The sequence below is a fragment of the Convolutriloba macropyga genome, unplaced genomic scaffold (genome assembly GCF_964194025.1).
Source record: "Convolutriloba macropyga unplaced genomic scaffold, txConMacr16.3 SCAFFOLD_1886, whole genome shotgun sequence".
Lineage (NCBI taxonomy): Eukaryota > Metazoa > Xenacoelomorpha > Acoela > Convolutidae > Convolutriloba > Convolutriloba macropyga.
This window is the reverse complement of record NW_027453075.1, coordinates 25,998-38,171: the sequence shown is the minus strand read 5'-3', so window position 1 is coordinate 38,171 and position 12,174 is coordinate 25,998. Positions and strand designations below refer to the sequence as shown.

Genomic DNA, 12,174 nt, shown 5'->3' with positions numbered 1-12,174 from the left:
ACGCAACCGTTTTCCCGGGCCCGGGAAATCCATGGAGGCCGCTGTGACGCTTCATGAAGGCCCTTCATCGGCCTCGAACGAGCCGCTGCCGAGCGACCGGACCGCGCGGCGGTGTCCGGACGCCATCAACAGTTCCCAGGCCTCGGGTGCACATGGGAACCGCTGTGACGCTTCATGAATGCCTTTTATCGGCCCCCACACAAGCCCCTGCCGAGCGACCGGACCGCGCAACAGTGTCTGGACGCAATCCACCGTTTTCCCCAGCCCGGGAAAGCACGGGGGCCGCTGTGACGCTTCATGAATGCCCTTCATCGGCCCCGACACGAGCCGCTACAGAGCGACCGGACCGCGCGACGGTGTCCGGACGCCATCAACAGTTCCCAGGCCTCGGGTGCACATGGGAACCGCTGTGACGCTTCATGAAGGCCCTTCATCGGCCCCCACACGACCCGCTACCGAGCGACCGGACTGCGCCACGGTGTCCAAGCGTTTTTCCCGGGCCCGGGAAAGCACGGGATCCGCCGTGACGCTTCATGAAGGCCCTTCAGCGGCCCCCACACGAGCCGTTGTAGAGCGACCGGACCGCGCAAAAGGCTTCCGGACGCAATCCACCGGTTTACCCAGCCCGGGAAAGCACGGGATTCGCTGTGACGCTTCATGAATGCCCTTCATCGGCCTCACAGCAGCCGCTGCCGAGCCACCGGACCGCGCGACGGTGTCCGGACGCCATCAACAGTTCCCAGGCCTCGGGTGCACATGGGAACCGTTGTGACACTTCATGCTGGTCCTTAATCGGCCTCACGATAATAGCCGCCGATCCACCGGACCGCGCACCACTGTCCGGACGCAATTTCCCGCCCCCGGGAAATCCATGAAGGCCGCTGTGACGCTTCATGAAGGCCCTTCATCGGCCTCACAGGAGCAGCCGCCGAGCGACCGGACCGCTCACCATTTTCCGGACGCACTCCATTGTCCCGCCCCCAGGGAAAGTACGGATAAGCCGTGACGCTTCATGAAGGCCCTTCATCGGCCTCATGAGAACAGCCGCCGATCCACCGGACCGCGCCCCGTTTTCCGGACGCAATTTCCCGCCCCCGGGAAAACCACGGGGGCCGCTGTGACGCTTCATGAAGGCCCTTCATCGGCCTCACAGGAGCAGCCGCCGAGCGACCGGACCGCGCACCATTTTCCGGACGCACTCCATTGTCCCGCCCCCAGGGAAAGTACGGATAAGCCGTGACGCTTCATGAAGGCCCTTTATCGGCCTCACAGGAGCAGCCGCCGATCCACCGGACCGCGCCCTGCTCTCCGGAATCGATTTCCCGCCCCCGGGAAATCCAGGGAGGCCGCTGTGACGCTTCATGAAGGCCCTTCATCGGCCTCACAGGAGCAGCCGCCGAGCGACCGGACCGTGCAACGGTGCCCGGACGCAATTTCCCGGCCCCGGGAAATCCATGGAGGCCGCTGTGACGCTTCGATGGCCCTTCATCGGCCCCCACAAGAGTCAAGCGTGTTCGTGACCTCGTTCAGGTGTCTCGTAGCCGTACTCCTGCGATGACGGAAAACGGTCCGGTTTTCCGTTGAAAGCCGCCTGAGGTTCGGTTATTTGATCGGGAGGTGGACGGTTCCGGAAAAAAATGTTTTGGCTGTAAAAATACAAAATACGCTAAAACTACTACTGTTTAGTGGAGGCAGAAACCTCTTCGTCTACCTCCTCGTACTCTGGAGGGTCATAAACCCTCCAGCTTGGACAGGTTGGCAGCATTCCGAGCTTCTTCAGCGTTGTCTGCTCGGGTGTTGGCAGCATTCCGAGCTTCTTCGGCGTTGTCTTCGCGGGTGTTCGTAGCCTCAAGCTGGATGTTCGCAGCCTCGTCGTGCTCGTCCTGTGTCGGCATGTTGGCGGCGAGATAGAAAAACTGCGAGCACCGAGAGACGCGCAAGCTCCGCGAGATCTGTGGCTGCAGCGTGAACAGTCATGTACACGGTGTATGGGGTCTATCCATCAAGCGGTGTGGCGATGTGGTGTCCTCGCTTTTTTTGTCGGCCTCGCGTCTCGAAACAAAAACCTTCGGCGGCTTTTTTGGAGGAAAACCCCTCAGCGGAACATTTTTCAGCCCATTGCGCGATTACGGATACGTGAGATTTGGTCATTCAAAGCCGAAATGTACGAGTACGGCTACCGGATGTTCACCGTGGATCTGGCGGTGGAGGAACACGTGTACAAACAAACAAGGGTCACCCCGTGTGGATGATCGTTCACAAAAAACCAAACAGAGAGTATGGCCGCGACTACTTCTGGGCTCAGGTCGCTCGCAGCTCGGACTCCATCTTCTTGACGCTAGAGTCCCAGGCCAAAAAGCACGTTCGCCCAGTTTGCTTTCTCGACGTACCGTGTAGCCAGGGCAGCCTGGCGTGTGCACCGCCTACGTACTTTTCTCTTTTCAATTGGGGAATGGAGGTACAACGATCGGCTACTCCCACTCGCCATTTTTTCTGTGACATGGCAGAGCTAACAGCAGAACGAGACAGACGCACCCTTCGGCACGTTGTCAGGGAGAACTCGACCCTGACGGCTCTGGCGAAGCACGCCTACCTGTCGCGGGTGTTCCCCACCAGGGAGGAAAGTCTCATTCTACGCCCAGATCGTGAGCGCGCCCGCCCGTATTTCCTTGCGACCGCGCGACCAGCGGGAATCTTGACTGCCCTTGTTTGAATGCCCTTGCAGACACGCACGACTGCCTCCCGACTACCAGGTGCTCTTTCACAGGAAGCCTGCTGAGGCTGTGGCTAGGGGGCGTAGAGTGCGGGGAGCGAGTCGTAGGAAGGACCCAGCTGCTGACCGTCCGAGCGGGCACCATTCACACTTCCAGTTTGTTGTATCCGCCCAAACCAGATACCGTGTACCTGTTGCAGTCATGGGAAGGGCAGTACGATCTGTTCGAGTGGTTGAGCGTATCGAAGACGGCATACAAACTGGAATACACGGAGTCCGAAGCGCACAAGTTGCTTTCCACGCTGCACCTTCATGGCATGGACCGCGAGCAATCTGCTCAGACTTTCGGAGTGTACACGTTGTTCCCGCCTGGGATAGAGACGCAATGGTACGATTGCGCATGCAGTCATACCCCGATTGAAAAATGAAACGCCTAAACGTCGGCTATCTCATATCGGCAGACTTGCAGCCCGCCGCACACGCACAATTGACAGGGCCTGTCATTTACAGGATGACCAAACACAGAGTATAGCCGTGACTAGTTCTGGGCTCAGGGCGCTGTCAGCCCTGACTCCATCTTCTACCGTTTGAGTCCTAGGCCAGAAAGCACGTTCACCCAGTCTGTGATCGGGCGTCCTTCAGGGTCGTCGATGCCATACCTGCGCGGCTTGTTGTCTGCATGTCACAGCGCGTGGCTTTGAGTATCGTTTCGTTCTATCACCCAAACAAAGGCCATGGGATCGTGACCTCGGTTCAGCGCCGGTGTTCATCTCGTAGTCGTACAGCTGTACTCGGACATCTGGGTCAGCCCTGGTGAACAGCTCGTAGCCGTACTCGAGCGGTGAACCGAAATTGCGCGGATTTTTTTTCGCTGATTAATTTTGTCCCGCCTTTGTTCGTACAAGTGTTCCTCCACCACGGTGAACATCTGGTAGCAGTACTCGTATATTCAGGCTGTGAGTTGACCAGGTTCTCACCTATCCGTAATGAGCTGAAAATGTGCCGCTGAAAAATGGCGGTTTCCTCCTAAAAGCCGCCGAACAGCACGGCTCGGCCGCCACCAGCGCCTCGGTCGATACGAACGCTGACACAGACATTTTGGTCAGCCCTGGTGCGCAGCTAGTAGCCGTACTCGAACGGCTGAAATTGCGCCATTGAAAAAATTCGCGGAGTAATCCGATTCCGCGTTTGTTCGTACAAGTGTTCCTCCACCACCAGATCCACGGTGGACATCTGGTAGCCGTACTCGTACATTTGGGTTATTTGTCCAGCCCGATGCACATGCACAGAGCCTGTCATTCACGGGGCCGTCCCGTGTGGATGATCGTTCGCAAAAAACCACACAGAGAGCATAGCCGTCACTAGTTTTGTGCTCCGGTCGCTCGCAGCCCTGACTCCACTCGACGCTGGGAGTCCCAGGCCAGAAAGCACGTTCGCGAAGTCTGTGATCGGGCGTAGATGTACCTGCGCGGCTTGTTGTCTGCGTGTCAGCGCGTGGCCTTGAACATCGTTTCGTTCGCTGTATTCTGCAGCGTGTTCACGACCTCGTTCGGGTGTCTCGTAGCCGTACTCCAGCGATGACGGAAAACGGTCCGTTCCCCCGCTGAAAAACAGCCGATTTTTTGCCGCCAGGTTTTTGGGGGAAATCGGCGAAAGGACGCTGACTGGGACGATGATGTGTCACTGTCGAAATCTGGTACGAAACCCATGTATCGGGGCGCGAAACCCCAGGGCGGTAGTACCGCCTCGGCATGACGACGAGTATTTCGAAAAAAGTCGCGAGGCACCGCTGGATACAATGACGTATCGGTCCCGTAAATCGGACTTAAAGGTTAGGGTAAAAACAGACCCTAGTCCGGACGATACGTCAGATATGGCTTGAAAACGGACCGTAAACCTGCGTGGCGGAATATGTTACCCGTAGCGATATCTCCCCAACAACAGTGGCACGGAGCACGGACACAACTCTCCCTGCGCCGATACCTGTGCAATTGTCGCTACGCGCGATATATACAGATTGGCTATAGCATCTTGACCTGTGCTTTGGCTGTAGCTGGTCCTATCCAGCATTTTTCCGACATGCTCGCCTGAAGTCCGTCGCGGTCTTTCAAGTTCTCTGCAGGGTTTGTTTTGTCAGCGTGCCGGGGCTGGTTTGTTTGTAACCAGCGAAGGGGCAGCTCTCCAGATGGGCGATACGACACCTCATAGCCCTAACCTCTTCGACGTGGCCGCGCCATAACCATTCCGCTACTCTTTTCTGCCGACAGACGTTTTTTTGAGAAAGCGGGATGAAGTGCTTCAGCATCTCAACCTCAAGTGGCAGAAGGGCCCTACGTTGCGTGAGTCCACTTGATCTGGCCTGACACTCACCACTGTGACATAATGTTTTCTTTGCCTGTCCAGGGCAGTTCTGGCACATGTTAGACGGCGCACGTTCTGGTTGCATGTATGGGCTGCATCCTAAGATTTGGAAACTGGACACGTGCTTTGCCACCCTTTGCAGTTATGGTGGCTCATGACGACAGCAATTCTTGTCACAGTTCCATTCATGTTTTGGGTTTGGATGCGGAATGGATGGAAGTATGAGCTACTAGGTAACAGTAGTTTCAGAGAGCTTCCATATCCTGTATCACCAAACCTGTCAGTTTCGCTGCCCGTACACAGCGATCCTTCAAACGTTTCCTACAGACAGATTCCTGTGACATGGGCAGTCAATTCCATCCAGCATATCCCATGCTGCATCCACCATCACTAAGTTGTTTGAACTGCATCATGCGCAGCCTGGATTATTAGTGGCCTATTCGTCTTGTTGGCCACACCTATGACAGTATATCAGGTATGCGTTCCAGACCTGAGCTTGCCATGCCATAAATGGCATGCCCTGTTCGTGTCACAGCAGAGCTGGTTCACGCGTTTCAGCGATTTTCCAGCTTTGCTGCAGTCTATTCAGCTCTGCGGTATTTTGCTATGCCAGTACACCTGATGGACAGTAAGTTACGGACAGACACAGCTTTTGGTGCGAAGTTGATGACCATGCACCCTGTGGCAGCACTGGAAAACTAGCAGTTGCGCATTTGAATTTGACGTGTACCAAAGAGACAGCTCAATGAAATCCCCCCCCCCCCCCCCCCCGCGCGCGGCCTTGCTGTACCCCTACCATAGGTTGCAATGCATTACGAAAACTACACCAAGCCAGTTTACCAAAGGCGGATCATACGTATACTATGGATGGTATACCCCCCCACCATATTCATTCTGTGTTCAGTGGATGGTTGACATTGGACCTTGCCGGTACCATCTGACATGCTGGTTCTGCATCAGTGGTCACCACATGCACCCTGATCACCCAGCTGGTGGCTGATGCAGGTGCCAATGTATGGGCTATGCAGCTGGTTTGCCTTGCGGTTCAGGGATGCCGAAATGTATCTGGACACAGTCCGTGAATTTTATGAGGTGGGATCTGGGAAACGTCTTCATATGCTTCCTCAGTCATTAAGTGGTGGTACAGGACGGTCATCCTACTCTTTGGCATGATTGATCATCTCCTAGCTATCGATGCTACTATTGAGTATTTGTGTGGGTAGTTGTTTCTGGAATTCCCGCGAGATATGCCTGACATGGATCCGTTGCCTGTGTCAGGCTTTTGTCATCTACAATTTTTACATGTTTCTGATAACTTTTCTGGAAGAGGCCTTCGGGTCGGCGAACAGCTCCTCCTTTGGGAGCTTACCAAAATATCTGGAGGAGACTCGCGGGGAAGTTCCACATATATTTCCTCTGAACAAGATCTTCAAGCCAGTTGTTCGGCCAGCTGGCGCGAAAGAACACGTGGGTACAGCTTCTGTTTTGCACCAACGTGTTGCAACTTCACCTTTCAAATGCGTGAACTGCAGTTTTCCATCCTTTGAGATCCAGTGTGGTGCTCCCTTGGAGCATTAGCCAGCCGCTAAACTTAACACTACCCGCTTTCCCTCTGCAGCCTTTTTTCCGGAAGTGCAAGAATGGGGTGATGGCATACGTAATATGGCGCCCAGTTTCAGCATGCCTGGCGTTCTACTTCAGCAGCAAGGGCATGTATTTTTCAAACCATCAACCGTGGCGCCCTGACCGGTTTTACATATGGCTAGCCTTGTCTAACAGCTCGGCGCAGGTAATCACATATGCTGAACACATTTTGTTTCAACCCCCCCCCCCCCCCCCCCCCCCCGGCGCGTCACTGCATGTAGTTTGCAATGGCTCATTGTCAGATCACGGGGACTGAGCATGTGTGACTGTCCGGCACTTGATGTATAGTGCTGGGCGATGTATTGTCTTGTTTGGCTATATGTGACGATGCATGATGAGCTGGAGCAGACCCGCCCTCTACTCAAGTTTGTTTGCGTCAAAGCTGTGGTGTTCTTTTCTTTCTGGCAGTCGGTACGAGAGGCACTAGGCTGTGCAAGTACTTGAATTAATTGAATTGGTTGCAAATGATGAATTTGCTGCTACTGATCATAATTCGCTGTCTGCCTTGCAGATTGTACTTCTGATACTGGTGCAATTTGAGGTTTTGAAGCCATCAGATCTGGCGCCTCACCGTGCAGAAGGAGAGCAACCAAGCAAGGCAGAGCTTGCCGGCGCTCTGAACAATGTTCTTATCTGCTGTGAAATGTTCCTCGCAGCACTTGCTCATGCCAACGCATTCCCGGCGAAGGAATACTACCCACCTGAGCCATTAACACCTGCAAGCCAACGTGGTGTGATGAGGAACATGTGGGATATGTTCAACGTTTGGGATGTTTTCAAAGACACAACGGATTTTGGAGGAGACATGGTGGTCCTTGGGGGAGAGGCGATCCGGGACACAACAGTCGCCGCTGTTAACATTGGTGTACGTGGCACAAGAAATGTCGCAAGCAGTCTTCCGGTTCTCAAGAATTTCGCATGGTCGAACAGGTAACAATTTCGTTTCGGATTGACAATTTGCTTGAGAAAAGGTTGTGACCAGTCTCTACATTGATCACCATGGCGTGGAGTGAGTGTTTGTACCTCGCGCATATTTAGGCTAGCATTCCACTCTGGGCCTCTATCCTGATGTGGTCCCGCTGCGGACGGCCATGAATTAGTCATTTGTTGCCGAACAGCATCAGACTTAATTCACGTCACTATTGTATGGCCTGACGCACCATGTCTGATGCAGGACCACGGAGCGTCAAGACACACCTCTGTTGTCTCAGAATCATACAACACGCACACCTTCTCCAGATGCGCATGGCGCAGCTCTCAGGCCAATGAGTAGAGAAGCCAACTTCGGGGTATACGATTCGTTAAGTCCTTTAGATGCCAGCTCGTCAGATCCGACTGGATTAGAATAGTCTTAGTAGGCCTGGTGAAGCTTCCGCACCTTGATCACTTTAGGAACACCTATCTTCGGGCTCAGCAGTCTGTCAGTAGCCGAGGTATCTGAAAGCATACCAGCTATATCACACCAGGAATAACTGCCCATGATAGCCAATATTCAGCCGGCGACCCATGACTTCTACGCAACGCTGCCTCTGGAACGATTTAGTAAGCGATGCAGCAGCCTTTGATCCGCGAGAAAGCAACTACAATCGTGCATGATGGTGTCAGCGCTGGGGTCACATTACTGCTTGTTCTAATGTGAGGGTGGCATTAATAACCTGCACTTTGGCAAGGCTTAAACAAGAGCGAACACAGCTGGAGGAGGTATCAATTCGGACTCATTGCCCTAGCAAGGTGCACGATTCTGACAGTGGGCCAAAGAGGCTGTGGGTCCCTGAATCATAAAAAGACATGGAGGAGGCCGAAGGGGAGGGCGGGCAGGGTGGGACTGTCAAGCAGTACAGCACTTCACCGCTGTGAATACGAGGAGAAGCAGTTATGAAAGGTCTTGGGCGAGAACAGGCATTGAGGTACACGCTTGCCGCATGAAGGGAGGGCAGGCGCGTGGTGTACTGCTTTCAAGATATCCAAGGACCAATGACAGGGTGCCGGAACGCGGTTTGGGGGTGAGGGAGGCATTAGGCGAACGTCTCGAGCCCCAGTCAGGTCATGGGCATGACCTGACAATATCCTGACAACGTGGGGCACTCAAGCGATGTGTAAAATCAGAAAGGATTTGCAGAGGCAGCGCCCAGCGGGCCCCACATCTGCAAAGGGAAGCAAATGGGGGAGCAATGAGGGGACATTTGGAGGATGGGGGACTACAGGCCTGGAAATTGTATAGCTACCTAGGGTTGTCACCCTGTCACGCACATTTGCTAGCGAAGTTACGAAACCTAAGTTACGAAACCGTCAAGATGAGAAGAGCTCGAGGGCTACACCCCTCCACAAAAGTCCCAGGCCCCTTTTAGACTGTGTTGGCGTTTTCTCCCCATAATAACTTGGCGAAATTCGAGCGAAACCTCGCTAACCTTTGTGGAGACGTAGGAAATACAACTACTCACTGCAAGATGGCGTGCATTAGCCGTTTCAATATGCGTGCATTGGGCTTAGGGGGTCTTGAACCCCTTGAAATCGCAGAAATTCTTGCTGCTGATTTACATCCATCAACTGTTGCCTAGGAAGGTTAGAGCTAAAACGAATGATCTCCACACATGGAGGCCATGGTTCGCTGAGGATATGAGGTCATGTTTCCTCCGTGGCATGGGTGGATGATTAGTGGCCCAGTGGTTAGGAGGAGTGGCTCAATGCATGGAGCACAACTTGGGCACAAATATGGGCTCTCATTCTACGCAACTCGATGCCTTCAAACGACCATATCTTGCCCATTTGGCCTCGGATTGGGCCCATTGGAAGTGCATATGACCGGAATTTCTCACTCCTCGGTATCCATGGCGGCAAAGGGGCCGCCTAGGGCGAAATTCATCCGATGAGGTCTTTAAATTGAAAATTTTCCTGGTCCCACAAAAATCGAGCTTTAGAAAAGTGGGCGATTTCCATAAAAAAGATGCGCATGGGCATAAGGATTCACCCCAGCTAGTTTTTAGCTCAATCGGAGTACGGGAAGACCCTCAAAATCGATGAAACGCTGCATACATTTGGTTGCGTGGCCCCAATTTTCGACCGTACAAGCCAAATTCAAACCAGCACCACCTCTCCATCACGTAGCTATGGCCCCTATTGCGCAATGCCTCATCATTGCATACTCATGCACTGCCCACAAGCGCAACGGCTCACGGTATACGCGGTCATGCGGGTGCTCGTGGCGATTGCAGCAGAATTTTAATACAAATTTCCAAGCTTCACAACCCCCTCCATATGGATAGAGAGCCAATCCCGCTTAATTCTTCTCCAAATACGTAGCGCTTGCGTCGGCAGACTCAACATGGCATCATAACAACGACCACCGAGTTTGATCTTCTATAACGGCCATTTGAGCACAAGTCGGCACTTGGAGCTCGACGCTACGACCGAAAAATTTTCATCTGGGCTCCAATGTCTTGGCATTGCAGAGCAACCCTACAAACCCTTTAGGCAGCCCTAAGGGAGGTCCTATAGGGTCACAAACCACACGTCTCAAGCCTTTGTACAACCCCAATACACGTTGCCATGCCAGCCATGAGCCATGATTCCCACAGACACACTGTAGGAATCAATCTACAAAACCTTGACTTGTGTGGAGGGGTGTGTCATGAGCCATAGCTACTGAACCTATGACATGGGCTACATGTAGGTCTGCGCATGGAAATCGTGCAACACCATGAATCGACTGAATTATTGCACAAGGTCGTTTGCACGGGGACGTTTGGAGTAGTATGGGTGGGCATGTTCTCAATTGGCGCATGTTGTGATGGCCCATACAATCATTTATATGGAGTCAAATACAACCATGGACATTGGACGCCTTTCTAAACAATTGCCACATATTGCTCAGTCAGGAAGATAACCCCTTATAATAAACAAAAACGGTACGTGGTTTGCATAGGGCAAGCTAGGGTAAGACGCCAACCCCGCCAGGTAACCGTCGGCCCTCGGCGGTCGGCTGTGGTCGGGAAAGCCCGTCAGCGGCACCTGGCGGCACCCGGTGAGCCTGCAGGAAGCCGGGCCTGGCCCGAGGGTGGCTGCGCGGGGGTAGTTCTGTGGCGCTGCACTCGCCGATGCGCTCAGATCCGCGAACACCGCAGTTGCCGCCCACCCCCTCCGTTTTCCTAACCCTAATCACCGCCAAGAGTTCCAGCGGCCACAGTATCAACATGAGATAGAGTTGGTGGACTCCCAGCCCATTCCTGGAAGCCCTTAGGGGTACCTTTCCACCAGGTATGCCCTTGCCTTGGGGGGGGATAGGATTATGAAGTTTGCTAAGCAGGCGGCTAGCCCTAAATCAACCATATTTTACAGTGTTGTGGCATCTTGGCAGCTGTAATTCATTTTCATGAAGCCTTTTTATATCCCTCCGCCCAATGTTCCAGACATAGCTTGCAAAAAGATGGACAGCGTTGTTGAAGGCTGCACAGCTGTACTATATGCATTCCCTAAATCAACCATATTTTACTGTGCTGTGGCATTTTGGCAGCTGTGATTCATTTACATGAAGCCTTTTTATATCCCTCCGCCCAATGTTGCAGACATAGCTTGCAAAAAGATGGACAGAGCTGTAGTCTGCACAGCTGTACTATATGCATTCCACAGGATATCCCCAGCTGCTGTAGCAATCCAGGCGCAATTACAACCGGCCTTGCATCCATATCACTTCACTACACATGCAACATATTAGATGGCCTTCATTGCAACAATCCATCACCATCCGAGCACTCTCCGTCTGTAGAATCTGCCAAGTCAACTGCCATGTCATTTTCACTGTCAGATGAGCTTTCTGCTTCATCTGGGTTGTCTCGGGGGGCTCCGTGGTAGTCGCCCTCTCCTGACGGTATTGTTGATTCACTGATAGGCGGTTGGGCGGGATCCGTGCTACTGTTCAACAGGTTCGCAGCAGCCTCCATAGCAGAGGAAGGGTTGGCGCATGGTAGGCCATTCTTCTGGCAATGGCACTCATCACTGCAACCGGAAGCCGTCGCTTGCCCTGGTGCCAGCTTTCTGCACCCACATGAGGTGCGGCTGCAACAAACACCATCTCCATTTGGCTTGCATCCACACCCTGGCCTACTAGCTCTAGAAGGTCGAGCATTCCTTGCGCGGTGTCCGGTAGAGGCATTGACCTGTCTTATCACGCTGCTGCTATTGCTGTGTACAGGTGGGACCGTGCTGTCGTCCCACACGATGACAGTATCTCCCGGCGAGCTCCCGACCTTGCTCCAACCATGTTGCTCGAAAGCATCCCGCACCATGGACTGTTGCTCGGATGGTGCCTCAGAAACCAGGGCGATAAGGTACTGCAACCGTTTCACATGCAGATGTAGTGCGGCCGTGGCGGGGATGGCCAGAGTCTCATCCCCGACGCTGGCAAATGATGCCCTCCGCAGAATCTCCAAATAGGCAGTAATCTGGTTAGCTGGCCTGTC

The 12,174-nt window shown here is 53.6% G+C and overlaps 1 protein-coding gene across 2 annotated transcripts; it reads left to right on the top strand.

The window, feature by feature from the left end:
- The first annotated feature begins 4,704 nt into the window (after nucleotides 1-4,704).
- Nucleotides 4,705-8,231, top strand: LOC142358040 (transmembrane protein 184 homolog DDB_G0279555-like). Of its 2 annotated transcripts, XM_075409514.1 has the most exons (10): nucleotides 4,705-5,052; nucleotides 5,217-5,307; nucleotides 5,494-5,549; nucleotides 5,876-5,944; nucleotides 6,080-6,166; nucleotides 6,353-6,541; nucleotides 6,693-6,863; nucleotides 7,007-7,129; nucleotides 7,230-7,648; nucleotides 7,893-8,231. In XM_075409514.1, exons 1-10 carry the CDS (start codon nucleotides 5,002-5,004, stop codon nucleotides 8,065-8,067), a joined length of 1,431 nt encoding a protein of 476 aa, XP_075265629.1. In that variant the 5' UTR covers nucleotides 4,705-5,001; the 3' UTR covers nucleotides 8,068-8,231. The 2 variants fall into 2 exon arrangements, with proteins under 2 accessions (XP_075265629.1, XP_075265630.1); XM_075409515.1 differs by lacking the exon at nucleotides 7,007-7,129.
- The last annotated feature ends 3,943 nt before the right edge of the window (nucleotides 8,232-12,174 follow it).